Source organism: Eutrigla gurnardus, assembly GCF_963514095.1.
Source record: "Eutrigla gurnardus genome assembly, chromosome: 17".
Classification (NCBI taxonomy): Eukaryota; Metazoa; Chordata; class Actinopteri; order Perciformes; family Triglidae; genus Eutrigla; species Eutrigla gurnardus.
The window spans coordinates 12,149,723-12,162,860 of NC_139928.1; the positions used below are offsets into that span (position 1 = coordinate 12,149,723).

Genomic DNA, 13,138 nt, shown 5'->3' on the forward strand with positions numbered 1-13,138 from the left:
ATGTTACATTATTATAATGAGACAATAATGTTTGATGTATACCTCATGTGAGATACTGCATGTATGTGCTTATGAGGCTGACCAATGAAAATGTGTTTCTTCGTTCTCTACACGGTAAAGGTCAGTTTGCCTAATGCAGAAATTCCGGTGAGAAGTTAACTTGAAACATGTGAACGTCAAAGCATCAGCACACAGAAGGAGAGAGGTCACTGCTCTTTACACATAGGTTCAGAGACTGACGGAGAAAATATACAGAGTGAAGGGCTTTATGGGTTGCCAAGTAGGCAGATGTTCTCAGTTACTTTTAGATCATCTGTGGGTGCAGAAATGGTTCTACTTCCCACTTCCGCTCCCTGTCTGGAAACTATGCAAAAGTTGACAAAAAGTGCACATTATTATAATTATAATTAGTTTTAGAAAGAATACATTAGACATTAAATGTTAGGGGGAGACCGTGTTTGGCAACTATGTGTCCTTTTATTTTGTGTTTTGTGAGTCCTCACAGTGCGTAAAAACCTTGATTAGGACGGTTTAAATCCGAAAGTGGTCCTCACAAATATAGAAATAAAAGCAAACGCCCACGCGCGTCCCCACGTTCACAGCAAGACTGATTTGATTGGACAACGAGAACGTGTTGCCTCACGTGGTGTCGCTGCTCGCTCCCTCTCCACAACCGAGTACGCGGCGGACGGTTAACTTATTCTATCCACATTGTCGGTTAATGTTACTTACGGATACGGATGCGGATTTCGAATACGTAGCAACAAGGAGACGGACACCGACCTTCCTACGGTAAGCTAGTAGCTAGTCTCGCTAACACATACATTAACGTGAGCGGAGAAATGTTTGGACTCAAGCGTGTTAGTTCTGGTTAATTGACTGACAAGTAAAGTGTAAATAATGAATACCGTAGGTAACGTCACGATTAACACTCATTAAAAGTCTTACTAACTTTCTTTTTTTGCGTCGTCAGCTTACGTATTAATGACGGTCAACGCCAACGGTAACTTTGGGAGTTTCATTAGCCGTTAAGTTATGTATTCCAGTTAAGCTAACTGAACTACTACATGTAGCGTAGCGTTGATTCTGTGATGTCAGGACAGAAACTATGAATGTGTCATATGACCGTTTACTATCTTATTTACCGTGGGATTTAAAACATTTAAAAACTCCTCATGCAACCTCATTGGGAGGAGAGCCTCTGAACACTGTCACGATGTTACAGCGCCATCTTTTGGTTAGTTTAATTTAAGTCAAGTGTATGTGCAATGTGGTTTAAAGCGCCTTGAGTAGCTAGTTTTGAGTTTGAGAAATATAGTGGAAAATGCATCTCTTCCTGCTCTCCTAGTGAAGATTACAATGGAATATTGTAAACTTTTGTAATTCATAGCCTTAACCTTTCATGTTTGACTTGAAGATTCACTTCTTCAGTGTACCAGAGTGCAAGTTGTGTCTCCCTCTTGCAAGATCCATAAAGCCTAATCTGTGTTCCAGATCGACAGACTGTGTATTTATTGCATAGACAAACATAGATATATCATTTCCATCACAAGATGCACCAGTCACCCTTTCCCCCGTTAACCTATGCCCCTGTTTAGAGACACAGAGGCATTCTTCTCTCTCAGTTTGGAATCCATAGTCTGGCACTCCATCAGTGAGGCTCCCGATTTATGGGCTGGGCCCCAGATCGTAAGACTAACCATAACAGACCTTGGGGCCGTAGCCTCGCATTCCCTTAGTTGCATACTCTTTGCTAAACGTAAACAACAGATGGGTTATAAAGATGCTGTGTTTCTGTGAGTCTGCACTGTAGGCCTACTGATAACTTTTGCAAAATAATAAAAGACAAAGACAAAGTCCTTGCAACCCCTCATTTTCAGATTTCCACTACAGAATGTTTATGTCAAGTTGTTAAAAGGCTCAACAGTTTTTAATATAGAACACGACACATTGTCTGTAGAAAGAGAAGTAAATGTTTCTCACCATAAATGATAACACCGGTAACAATAGTAACATGTTGTAATTGTCTTAAATTATTCTGAAAAAAAAGTATTTGCGTGGGTCACATACTTCGGAAGGTGACCATTTTTGTTTTATTATTTATAGTAGGAGTTTTATTTTGCAAAAATTGTCGAAGTCAGTAAACTTGGAATAAACTATGGTAAAAGGAATAGAGACTTAACATTATATGCAGATCAGTTCATAGTATTCTGGGGTCAGAGGTCTGTGATAGAATTGCAGTCATGGCTGACCATGATTCATGCTCTTCTTCTCGTTAATGGAAAATGTATTCATGTATTGCGCCTTAAGAGATACATACTGCTTGTGTATGTTCCTGACTATAAAGTCTTCCGTTTTCTAGACAGGATGACTTGCGTGTGGTTCCTGACTATAAAGTCTTCCGTTCTTTAGACAGGATGACTTGCGTGTGGTTCCTGACTATAAAGTCTTCCGTTCTCTAGACAGGATGACGGATTACGTGTGACTAAATAGCAGTGTTGTATGTATGTTGTCTTACACCAGTTCTTTGTACCTTTTGTTACAGAAACCTGTGATTACGTTTTACTGCTGTATACATGACCCGCTGCTTTCTTTGTTCTTTATCACCCCGACAGACTGCTTTGTACTCTGTGCTGATCTGATCCTTTCTGCATGAAGCTTAATGAGTAACCATAAAGACAACTTTGTTGTTCTTGAAGACTTGATTCTCAGATTTCCATCACACCTCTTACCTAACTAAATAACTAAATAGTTAAGGCATCTGGATACAAGCACACTCAAATTAAAATTACTAACTGCAGTCTCCAACTTCAACTGTATGCAGGCGGTGATTCTACAACAGCAGCATGCAGCCAGTTGAAGCACAACAAGGTTTGAATTCCACTCTCAGCATGCTGGCTACTATGCTTACAGTTTTATTCTGTGTTGTTCATTAATTCATCATTTGCCACACTCACATTTTCTTGATGGATTATAAAGTGGTGTAATCTGACTGTGTATTAGGCTGTGACCTACCTTGTAAATATACACTATATATTATAGTGCAAATTAACAGATGAATTAAATACAAAATACGATCCTGCTCACTCAGAAATATTAACATATAATCTCCAATATTATAGGAATTATTTTCCATCAGTGACAGCTGACGTTTATGTTAAAAAGAACATGCAGAGGTTTTATTCTGATCTTAGAAATCACTTCATATCACAGATAAAAGTGGTAACGAACTAATATTCAACCAGGTGTTGATTCTGACATACAGCGAACCTCTGCTAATCAATGCATTTCAATACAGGCTAGGATATGGACTGATGAGGTAAATGAATGAGGAAGAAAAACGTGTCTTGTTCTGTAAGAGAGAGGAGACAGAGAGAAACTCAGGATCTAACCTGCAAGCGAGTAGGTTAGGTCCAGAGTCAGTTACCACGGTTACTGACCCAGAGTTTACGTCACCTCTCTTTCTGGAAGAGAAACCCCAGAATGTTCCCTCATCTCAGACTTAACTAACTCAGAGTTTTCCACTATACCTGCTTTCTGGAACGAGGTCCTGTTATTACGTTTGTCTGATGCGTTCTCTGTTTGTAGGCGTTTCTACCAAAAGCCAGCTGTTCAATTCTCTGAAGGTGTATCTGAACAACAAGAACAGACTACAACCCATCATTGGTCTGTAGTAACAAATCCCTAATGTGTGTATTTGTTGTGCGTGTCCTGTGTGTATTGAAATAACGTGTCCTTTCATGTACATTAAGGCTTGAGCAGTATTATAGAATGTGTGAAGGCGGGTACCCAAAACAGAGAAGTATTTTACCTCTGTGAGGTGTGCGTGTGTCGACTCAGTAAATCTGACATGCGGAACCACATTATGGGAAGTCTCCACAGATACAACTACATTGTAAGTACTGTAGAAGAAGTCATGATGACCGGTCAGTTTGCCACCTTGGAGGGTAGTTTATTCACTGGTGGGGTTTTGCTTGACAGAAAGCCAGCCACCCCCACTTAGTGCCCGAATGGAAGGAGAAGTCTGACCTGTCTAAACTGGCCTGGCCACTGATGGAGGTGGCTAAGGTACTTGAGGGAAATGAGGGACCTGGAGAAGTCCAGGTTTGTTCTTTTGACTCCATGCCTTTGGTTATAGTTGCAAACAGATAAGTGTTTTGGTTATGAGTACTCATCTCTTTTTCCACCTTCGTATTAAGTGGTTAGAGGTGGAAGACGCGGTCTACCAGAAGATGGCAACACTCAGTGAGAATGACGGTCAGTGACTATACACACAGAGGTTCTCAATCCCACCCTCTGGCTTGCCATTTCCTGTGTCTTTTTTTCATGGCATTATTTTCACATGTACATGTTGCTTTTTAAAAAAATCCATATTGGTCTCTCTTTCTTTTTAACACCGCAGCAGTAACTCTGATAACCGTCCTAAGAGATAGACAGGATGAACCTGAGATCTATTCAGAGACCACAGCTGTGCAGCCGGAGCATTGTCCCACCCAATGGCAGAGGGTTGTATTGCTTTCCCAGAACCAAGATGGAGAGTCCCAGAAATTCCTGAAGACTTCAGCAGAGACAAACAAAAGTGTAGCTTTTATCAACTCGGAAGGCTGGTTAAAGAACACATCACCTGGGCCCTCTGTGCTCTCAGAGAACAGCAGCAGCTTTCTTGATGACTACACAGGAACCAAGCCTCTTATTGGTGAGCACATACAGGAAATACAGAAAATGTCAAACGTGATATGTTTTTTTTACCCCTGTAAACATTTTATAGATACCACTACAATCTTATTTGTATGGATTAAACAAATCAAGACGTTTAACATGTTTTATTATGAGCTTTAGAGATGCTGGTAAGTGGATTTAGTGACTTGTGGACAGAGCCATGTCTCCAGTCTTTGTGCTAAGCTAACTGGCTGCTGTCTGTAGCTACATATTAACTGTACAGGGCTGAGAGTGTTAATGATCTCATCTTTTCTCAAAGTTCAAAGTTTCCTTTTTTAAGAGAAGATGCTCATACATGTTTGCAACAGGTCTTTTCCGCGTGGTTGAATGTAGAAGTGAAGGTGGCCACACACGCTGTTTCTTATGTCACTGCTGCCGCATCAGATTGAACAGAAAGGACATCATCGATCACCTAACCAGATCTTCCCATCTCGTGAACTACTTGGTCAGTTTGTTGTGGATCAATAATTTCAAGTGAACAAGAACACATCCAAAGGCTGTAGAGAACATGCTGGGTTTAACCTTTTAAGTTGACTGAAAACATCTGCGTGTAGATGGAAATCCATCCGTCATCAACGATGGCAGATATGAATGACAGCTATCAGCTTCTCCAATCGCTGGCCAAGAAAGTGGAGCAAGAGGAGGGAAGAGGAGAGCTGAAGGTATCACTTGTCCTTTTATGTACAGCTAATTCTGCCTTTTGTTGACCTGGGTGTAAAGTGACTGTTATGTTCTTTACCATAAAGGTGTAGAATTCACATGTCCATCAAAATCAAACATCTTATGTTCCCAGGTGGTGAATGTACCAGAATCCCTCTGTAGGCTGCTGACTGGCAAAAGTTACAACTGGTGTAAGTACAGACGCATGCCCATCCACTGTTTCCTTGTTTGGCCATGAACCGACCTCTCTTGATGAGTGTTTTGTTTGTTTTTGTGGTAATAAATGAACCCAAGTTGACCTCAGCCTCTGTTCCACACAATGGAACAGAGTAACATTTACAGCCACCTTCTATAGTATAGGGAGGAGTTTTGGTAGCAATTTGTACTTTGGGATATAAAGGGGCTGAGTTAACATATATTTTACTATCTACTGTTATATTATTCACTGTGTTATCTTCTCCTTTCTTTCTTATTCGTTATGCTTCTTAAGCATTTGTTTTACATGTGTTTACTACATTGTTTCTTTTTAAGCGTTCGAACACACTTTTAAAACTCTTTTTTTCATTGTTTTCTACTTTTCCAGGTATAAAGATGTTGCGTAATGGATGGGCACATACTAATATCCCAAAGCAGAGAAAAGCTGTCAAAGGTTTGTATCTTTGTAAGTAGCAGTTCACTTGAAGGAGGGCAGAATCTAGGTCTTTCTGTTATTCAATATTTTTTGTAGTTTCCTGTTGTTTCTCAAGCTCCGTGGGTTCATTTTCAAATGTTTTCTTTAAGGGCCGAGAGTGAACAAGACTTCATATCAAGACATGCCAAGGAAGTGTACCATGGTGCTGTCGCAAGGGGGGAAAAAGATGACTGCAAAGAGGAAAATGAGGAATGGGACTAACACAGTGTTCAATGTAAGTCTGCCTCTCACCAAAGGTTCAACGCTGCTGAAGAGGTCCTCTTTCACCATGGAGAGCCCTCTGCCTTCTGCACACTCCTCTTCATCCGACCCCGACCTCATTCCCGGGCCAGAGTCCCAGTCAGAGGACCACGTTGAACACGCCTCACAACTTCAGCAAGACCTCTGTAGTGGAAATGCGGACTCTGGTCGGTACGTGGAACCAGAAAGGAGATCCACAGTCTCTCAGTACGACGGTTATGGTTATTTCAGTGACGATGAATTCTTCAACCAGTCAAAAGACTTAACTGTAACAAAATGCCAAAAGGTTTATGGGGGAAACATTTTTAACCAACAGCACGGCTATCAAGAAAGAGCACGTAGGTGGTTTTACGAAGACCGACAGACACACAATATGTGGCTGTCACCTGATTTGTCCCAAACTCAGGACTGTTCCTACGGACAACAGGCAGGTGGTTCAATTCGACTTCACACAATCAAGAGTTCTGAAGGACAGAACAGGATGACATCACATGCTACTCATCATCATCATCATCAAAATCAGTATGTGCCACAAGATCGTACACGCCTTCATACAGCCAGTGTGGAACAGCGTGGGTCGTCTGGTGAATTGCCTGCCAGGATCCACATGAGTCCTTGTTTCGGACATCCCCTTGCTCACAGTGGCAGTTTTGCACTCGATTCTAGAGTACAGTTTCCTGAGATTGAACAGAAGATGAATGCAAACGTATATGGACACATGCACCATTGGTTGTGATTTGATGATTGCTGGACGCTCAGATTGTGCAACTCTGTTCATGTTTGCACATCCCACTGAGACCTTTTTCTACTGAAAGGAACGGTTACTCCATTTGATGAAATCACATTCAGATGCTCCGGCCTGGGCTGTAATTGTGCCATGGCCTTTTTGTTCTCCTAAAATAAATGGTCTGAAATGTGAATCTTCTAATGGAGGGATGTTTTTCCTGGAATACAACCTTTATAGCCTCTGAGATCAGTATTTGACTTTGTGCCCTTTCACTTTGAACATTATTTTATTTGACAAAACCTTTTATATGAAACTGACAGTTATTGTGCATTTTCTTTAACCCAAGTCTAAAAACTGATGACCACTAAACTGAAATGAGCCTAGGCTGTGAGAGGTAAGAATTTACTGAGTTATTTTATGGGCATTAAATAAACTAATTCACTTTCAACTACAAATAATACTTTAAGTAATATCTACATTTTGTATTTCTATTGGACCATTATGCCAATGCGACTACATTAGTTATACAATTTGTGCCTGAATAACTGCAAAGAAGAATTTACTTGATAAAAGTCATTAAATGTGTTTTTTTTTTCATTGGGATGACCTGTTTATGCTATCATCCATTGTTACATTGATATGTTTAAGTCAGCAGCTGGTGCAACAATGCAAATGTACAATGCTGGTGCATAATAAATACATTTTGACAACGTTTTTTAATCATTCACTTAGGAGATTGAATATTTGTGCCCTTCTAGCATTATCCAAATTACGTATTGCATTATGGAGGAATGGAGGATGAATATGGATTTGTTGTCTCATGATTAGAAATGTTAAAATGTCCAATTGAAGACTTAAATGTAAGTTCACATTATGAAGGTTGACTCTTGGATAGATTTAAGCCTTGGTGCATTTGTCTGTAAAACTTCAATCAGTGAAATTCAGACATTGGAGAGAACTACAAACATCTACAATCAGTAAGCAGTACAGTCATTATGCTGCAAAACAATAGCCCTACAATAAACACAGAAAAATTAAAAACACTTTTATTCTATATGTTTTCTTTTTAATTCGACCTCCTTTGATTAGTATTTTCCATTCATACAAAATATGTTAACCTTGGTCTGTTATCACCCCCCCCCCTCCCACATCCCCTCGTCCAGGGTCATACAAATCAGACATAAACGTAAAAAGTAATTAGACAGGTGATTTTCTAATATCTACTGATATTAGATATTGGAAAAGCATTACGCAAAGATTCTTTTCCTTTATATGACCCCATCGGATTAACCTGAATATGCTCTGATACTATAGTGCTCAGTGTTGCGCAGTGTTTTCAGAATCGTGTAAATCCCGTCGGACTTGAACGCACCGCGCGGTGGCTGCAGGCGGCTGAGGTTGGTCACAAGCTAAACCAGAAAGGCAGCCACCTCTCAACACTGCAGAGGGGGTCGGCGGGCAAGGGTTTAGCATTAACAACCAGTCTCTACACAGGGAAGGTAGTGTATGACATTGAATCTGAAATGGCTGAACTTCCTGTAGTGTAGTCATTTGATATAGATAGCACATCTGGGAGACACGTTGAAGCTGCCTCTCCCGGTGTCGTAGCTCCTGGTCTCGTCAAGATGTCAGCTTTCTCTGAGGCGGCTTTAGAAAAGAAATTGTCCGAGCTCAGCAACTCGCAGCAAAGTGTGCAGACGTTGTCGTTGTGGCTCATTCATCATAGAAAACACTCGAAGACCATTGTCAATGTTTGGATCAACGAACTGAAAAAAGGTAAGGTCGACAAAAGCTAACAGCTAGCTACTCTCCCCCCCCCCCCCCCCCCCCTAATAAAAACACTGACATGCTTCTGCAAGACACAAATAAGTTAATGTAGCTTTAAGCTACAGGACATGGCTAATGCTGGCTAAAGCGTGAGTGTAAACGTCCAACTGACGTTATCTTAGCTAACGTTGGAGTCATTGTGCTCGGCGTCGTTGTTAGCACAGCAACGGCTAACGCTAGCAAACTTTAGAGCAATAACGTTAGCAGCTGAACTCCCCAGCATTGTCTCACTGTCACGTTAAATTGTCATTAAACCAAACTAACCAACGCCACCTAACGTCCAGTTAGTCTGGTAAGGCGTTGGGACTAATACAGTTACTCTGTGAATAGACGTTGTGGCTTTTTTAAATGAATGAAATGAATGTTAGCCCTGGTAAACAAGATAGTAGCAGTCCTTCATTAGCTGATACAAGGCCGTCATACAATGTACTACAGTCATAGTCGATATCCCTCATCGCGGATAATAAATGCGCTAATCTATCTGCCACCACCGAGGCACACTGACATTGCTAGCGACCGGCTGGTGCAGCATTTAGCAACTTAAAAAGTCTAAAGACGGAAGAGTTCCCCTTAGTTGGTGGGGAGGAGACCAAAGCAGAGCATTCAGGCTGCGAGAATCAAGGCTGATGTTGCTCCACATCTGAGATGTGTGCGTGACTATGCTGCGTTACAGACGACTCGGAGGTCTCCCATTTCTCAACTCCTACTAGAAACAAGTATGATGTTGGGCCATCGAAGTCACAGTTCTGTGCTGAGAAGTTGACCTTACTTCATCTGTTAACAGACACCTGGAAAACTGGGTCACGTGGGATAGCTGATTAGCATTCTGATTGACCTCAAATGCTGTTTGCCAATACTACTAATGCAAGTTAGATATTCCAACTGCTGCTGGGATTAGCTCGGTGTAAAGTGGTTTCTCAATCACTTTCTTGTTTCAAGCAATGGCACAGACATCATGTTAACTTTAATTTCAGATTTGGTTTTGGAGCCACAAAGACTGCAACTGTTCCACTGAAACTGTGGGCGGGTTTTTTTTGTGAGGTTCCTGCACAACTAGGGGGCAGAAAGCAGCACTCTTCGCAGGATTTCTAGCAGAGCTGAGTTCCATCCTATGTCCCCTCCGTCCTATGTTCCCTCAGATAACCCTAACCCTTTGCATTGTCACAACACGTTATGTGCATCCCTGTGCTGAGGGAACATAGGTGTGACCCCAATGAGGATAAAACTATGCGTAAAGATCGGTCAGTGTAATACTTAAAGGCTTAGCAAGTAGAAAAGCAACACAAAAAAATACTAGTTACATTACTACAAAAGTTGGACTGTGAATAATATATCAACATTTACAAGGTGTTTATATTTTTTATACACATGGCCATTTAAGAAGTTTATTTAAACATACTGTGATTTGCAATGTCAATTCGATATTTAATATATCATTTTAGTTTTGGCTCATTGTCCCTATAATGGATTTACAAAACATCACTTGTTGCTATGTCCAAAACAGTCCTGCAGAAATAAATAATACTGAATGTGTTGAACATTGCTGTGTAACTGTAATGCAAGGTGTGGCCTTTGGATTTATAACACGTTGTTGTTGTTTTTTTGCATTAAGGTGCCATACATAATGTGCAAGAAATGTATCCACATGGAATCATAAGAGTAAAATTAAGTTTCACTAAGTTTGATGTTACACTATAAGCACATAATTGAGTTGTTGTAAATCTTTTTTTTAATTAGTTTTAGCATGTTGTATGGATGTCTGCCTTTACTCTAGGGTGCTATTCAACAACCTAATGATATCTCGAGTGGTTGTTTTATTTTAGGAGCTTGTCTGAGGACTGAAAGGACTGTGCCGCGTTAATAGCCATGGGGACAGAGATAGCACGTCTCTCTGGAGCTCTATGCTGAGCTCCCCTGTGACAGTTACCTGCCCAAAAACAACAGATATGCACCATTAGTTGTATGACGTTACAGTGCCATGAAGGACATAAAAACAAGCCGTATGATTAAGAGTGAAGTATTAAAAATTACCTGTGAATATAAATTCTTAAATATCATAGTATTTGTAGTAGAACATATAGTGAAGAATGAACTGTGACTTAATGGTTGTTACTGGATATATATTATTCCTAGTTGTGACTTATGTCTGTGAGTATGAGGTGATATGCTGTGTTTGATGCATAGAAGAGAGTAACTTTAATATATATTGATCTGGCTTGGTAGGAAAAACATGGTGTTGGTGCGTAGTTTTAGTAGGTTAATTGATCTACCACACTGCTGGTCAGTTTAACGTTCAATCGTGTATATCATTAACAAATGCCTTACTGTAATATGTTTATGTGTACATTTGATGCATGCAGCTCAGGTGTCACGCAAGCTGACCTTCCTTTACTTGGCCAACGACGTCATTCAGAACAGCAAGAAGAAAGGACCAGAATTCACTCAGGACTTTGCTCCGGTCATCGTTGATGCATTCAAACACGTAAACAGGTCAGATTTTATGTGCCAAATCATATTTGGTCTACATTTCTACAAATGCCTCGGTGTAAATGCATTGTTGCCTTACCTCATTCAGGTCTGGGTAATGTGTTTTATTTATAGTCTTTCTGTGCAATCTGCAACTTCACCAGTAGATGCCACCTAATCCTGCACACTGCTCCTTAAAGTCCCAGTCGGCAACATTTTTTTGATCATATTCATCACTGAAGCAGACACTACGCTTCTATAGAACAACATAACATAAATATTGGGCTCAATTAAATTTGCCCATCATAGTTTCATGGCAGAATGCCCTCCATATAACCAACACTTGTGACACCAACACACAGGCGTGCACACATCGAACTCCCTGGGTGTAGATATAACTTGTAAGTATTAAATAGAGCTGTAATAGTCCACCTTCTATTCCTGTCTCTCTGTGATTCTCTCTCTCAAACACACATCGAGAAATGCCAAGTTCAGTAATTATCTCAATGCAACATAATTAACTTGAACTACCTGCTGGGAGTATGCTAAACACCAAACATAATAAAATTGAAATAAGAAGACTTTACCTTTTCCACATTTTATTCCTGTATTGCCTTAGAGTCGACTGCATTTCATAAAGCTGTTTAAAGTGTACCCACCTGTTGTATCCTGTGTTTTCCTGTGCAGAGATGGCGAGGACGGCTGTAAGAAACAGTTGGGTCGGGTTTTGTCCATTTGGCAGGAGAGAGCCGTGTATGAGAACAACCTGCTGGATCAGCTCTCACAAGTCCTATGTAAGTTCACACAACAATTGCACTATTTACAACCAGTGTTGGGCAGTAACTCATTCCTTGGTAGCGCATTACTGTAATATTATTATCTTCCTAAGTAACGATTACAGTTTCCAATCAGTAATGCTGCTGTATTGCGATACTTTAGCCGCCTGGTGTCATTTTCGGGTGATCAAATGAAGGTAAAAATGTTGACACAACAGCTGTGCATTTTTCAAAGGCTGCAAATTCATCAACATGTCAGTCCTGCTGCGTTCAGATGCTGCAGGGATTTCATGAACTTGAGGAGAAGCTAAGATTTTCATACAGTATGGGGATAGTAAATACTGTAAGTCATGCAGAGTCATTCATGCATTAAGGCAGACTTATTTACTGACTTTGCTGTTGTCACCACATTTAAAAGTTCTTTTCTGTAAATTTGGTTGCAGGACTTTCCTAACACTGCTTATTTGAATAAGTAAATAACCTCGCTTTGTCTTGGTTTTGCATTTTAAAATGACACAGCTCGTGAAATTTTACTTATAAATATAAATTTAATAATATAATATTAATGTTTTCTTTGTCCAGGGCTTTCCACAATGATATGGGCATGTGTGATGAAGAATGAACATTCACTTTGTCGTACACAAAGTAGGACAACATGACTCAATGACAGGATAACCTAAAGTGTACGCAGTGGATAAAATGTATGAACCGGACAAACTTGTATATAGTCTACAGTTTCCTCTTCTGTCACAAGCCTGTTATTTTGGCAACAGTGTCTGCTTCAGTGTGTGTTTGCAATGCGTCTTGGAGATGGCGCTGCTGTACAAAGTTTTTTCATTAAGCCCATAAATGTCACTGGCATATATGGAAAATGTAAATGATACATTTGTTGTAAGAGCCATATAGTTATTGTAAAACCTTTGGTTAGTCATTTACGGTAATTTATGATCACGTGGTGCGGGGTTGTAGGAAGTAAGGGTTATCAGCTGTTCACCGGCGTTGTGATTGTTTGTTTGTATGAATGGAAGGAGA

The 13,138-nt window shown here is 40.3% G+C and overlaps 2 protein-coding genes across 5 annotated transcripts in view; both read left to right on the forward strand.

The window, feature by feature from the left end:
* Window positions 1–667: 667 nt before the first annotated feature.
* On the forward strand, window positions 668–7,751 carry LOC311028344 (uncharacterized protein). 4 transcript variants are annotated; one of them, XM_084032832.1, is made up of 13 exons: window positions 691–792; window positions 2,616–2,666; window positions 2,825–2,871; window positions 3,589–3,666; window positions 3,753–3,895; window positions 3,982–4,104; window positions 4,200–4,257; window positions 4,403–4,696; window positions 5,028–5,164; window positions 5,274–5,381; window positions 5,513–5,570; window positions 5,963–6,040; window positions 6,160–7,751. In XM_084032832.1, exons 3-13 carry the CDS (start codon window positions 2,847–2,849, stop codon window positions 7,044–7,046), a joined length of 1,989 nt encoding a protein of 662 aa, XP_083888958.1. In that variant the 5' UTR covers window positions 691–792; window positions 2,616–2,666; window positions 2,825–2,846; the 3' UTR covers window positions 7,047–7,751. The 4 variants fall into 4 exon arrangements, with proteins under 4 accessions (XP_083888956.1, XP_083888959.1, XP_083888957.1 ...); XM_084032830.1 differs by lacking the exon at window positions 2,616–2,666 and having other exon boundaries at window positions 668–792; XM_084032833.1 differs by lacking the exon at window positions 2,616–2,666 and having other exon boundaries at window positions 668–792; window positions 5,963–6,028.
* Window positions 7,752–8,426: 675 nt separating this feature from the next.
* LOC311028273 (regulation of nuclear pre-mRNA domain-containing protein 1A-like) overlaps window positions 8,427–13,138 on the forward strand; it is a 9,303-nt gene continuing 4,591 nt past the window's right edge. The window contains exons 1-3 of the mRNA XM_084032716.1: window positions 8,427–8,813; window positions 11,225–11,354; window positions 12,018–12,124. Coding sequence (XP_083888842.1) covers window positions 8,663–8,813; window positions 11,225–11,354; window positions 12,018–12,124 — 388 coding nt within the window. The 5' untranslated portion in view covers window positions 8,427–8,662. The remainder of the gene's footprint in view (window positions 8,814–11,224; window positions 11,355–12,017; window positions 12,125–13,138) is intronic.

Bases quoted from the DNA above. Each gene is read 5' to 3' on its own strand.
- LOC311028344 (XM_084032830.1), top strand. From the start codon at position 2,847: ATGCAGCCAGTTGAAGCACAACAAG. The intron at 5,165-5,273 runs GTCAGTTTGTTG...ATCTGCGTGTAG, and splicing joins CCCATCTCGTGAACTACTTG to ATGGAAATCCATCCGTCATC. The intron at 5,571-5,962 runs GTAAGTACAGAC...CTACTTTTCCAG, and splicing joins TGGCAAAAGTTACAACTGGT to GTATAAAGATGTTGCGTAAT.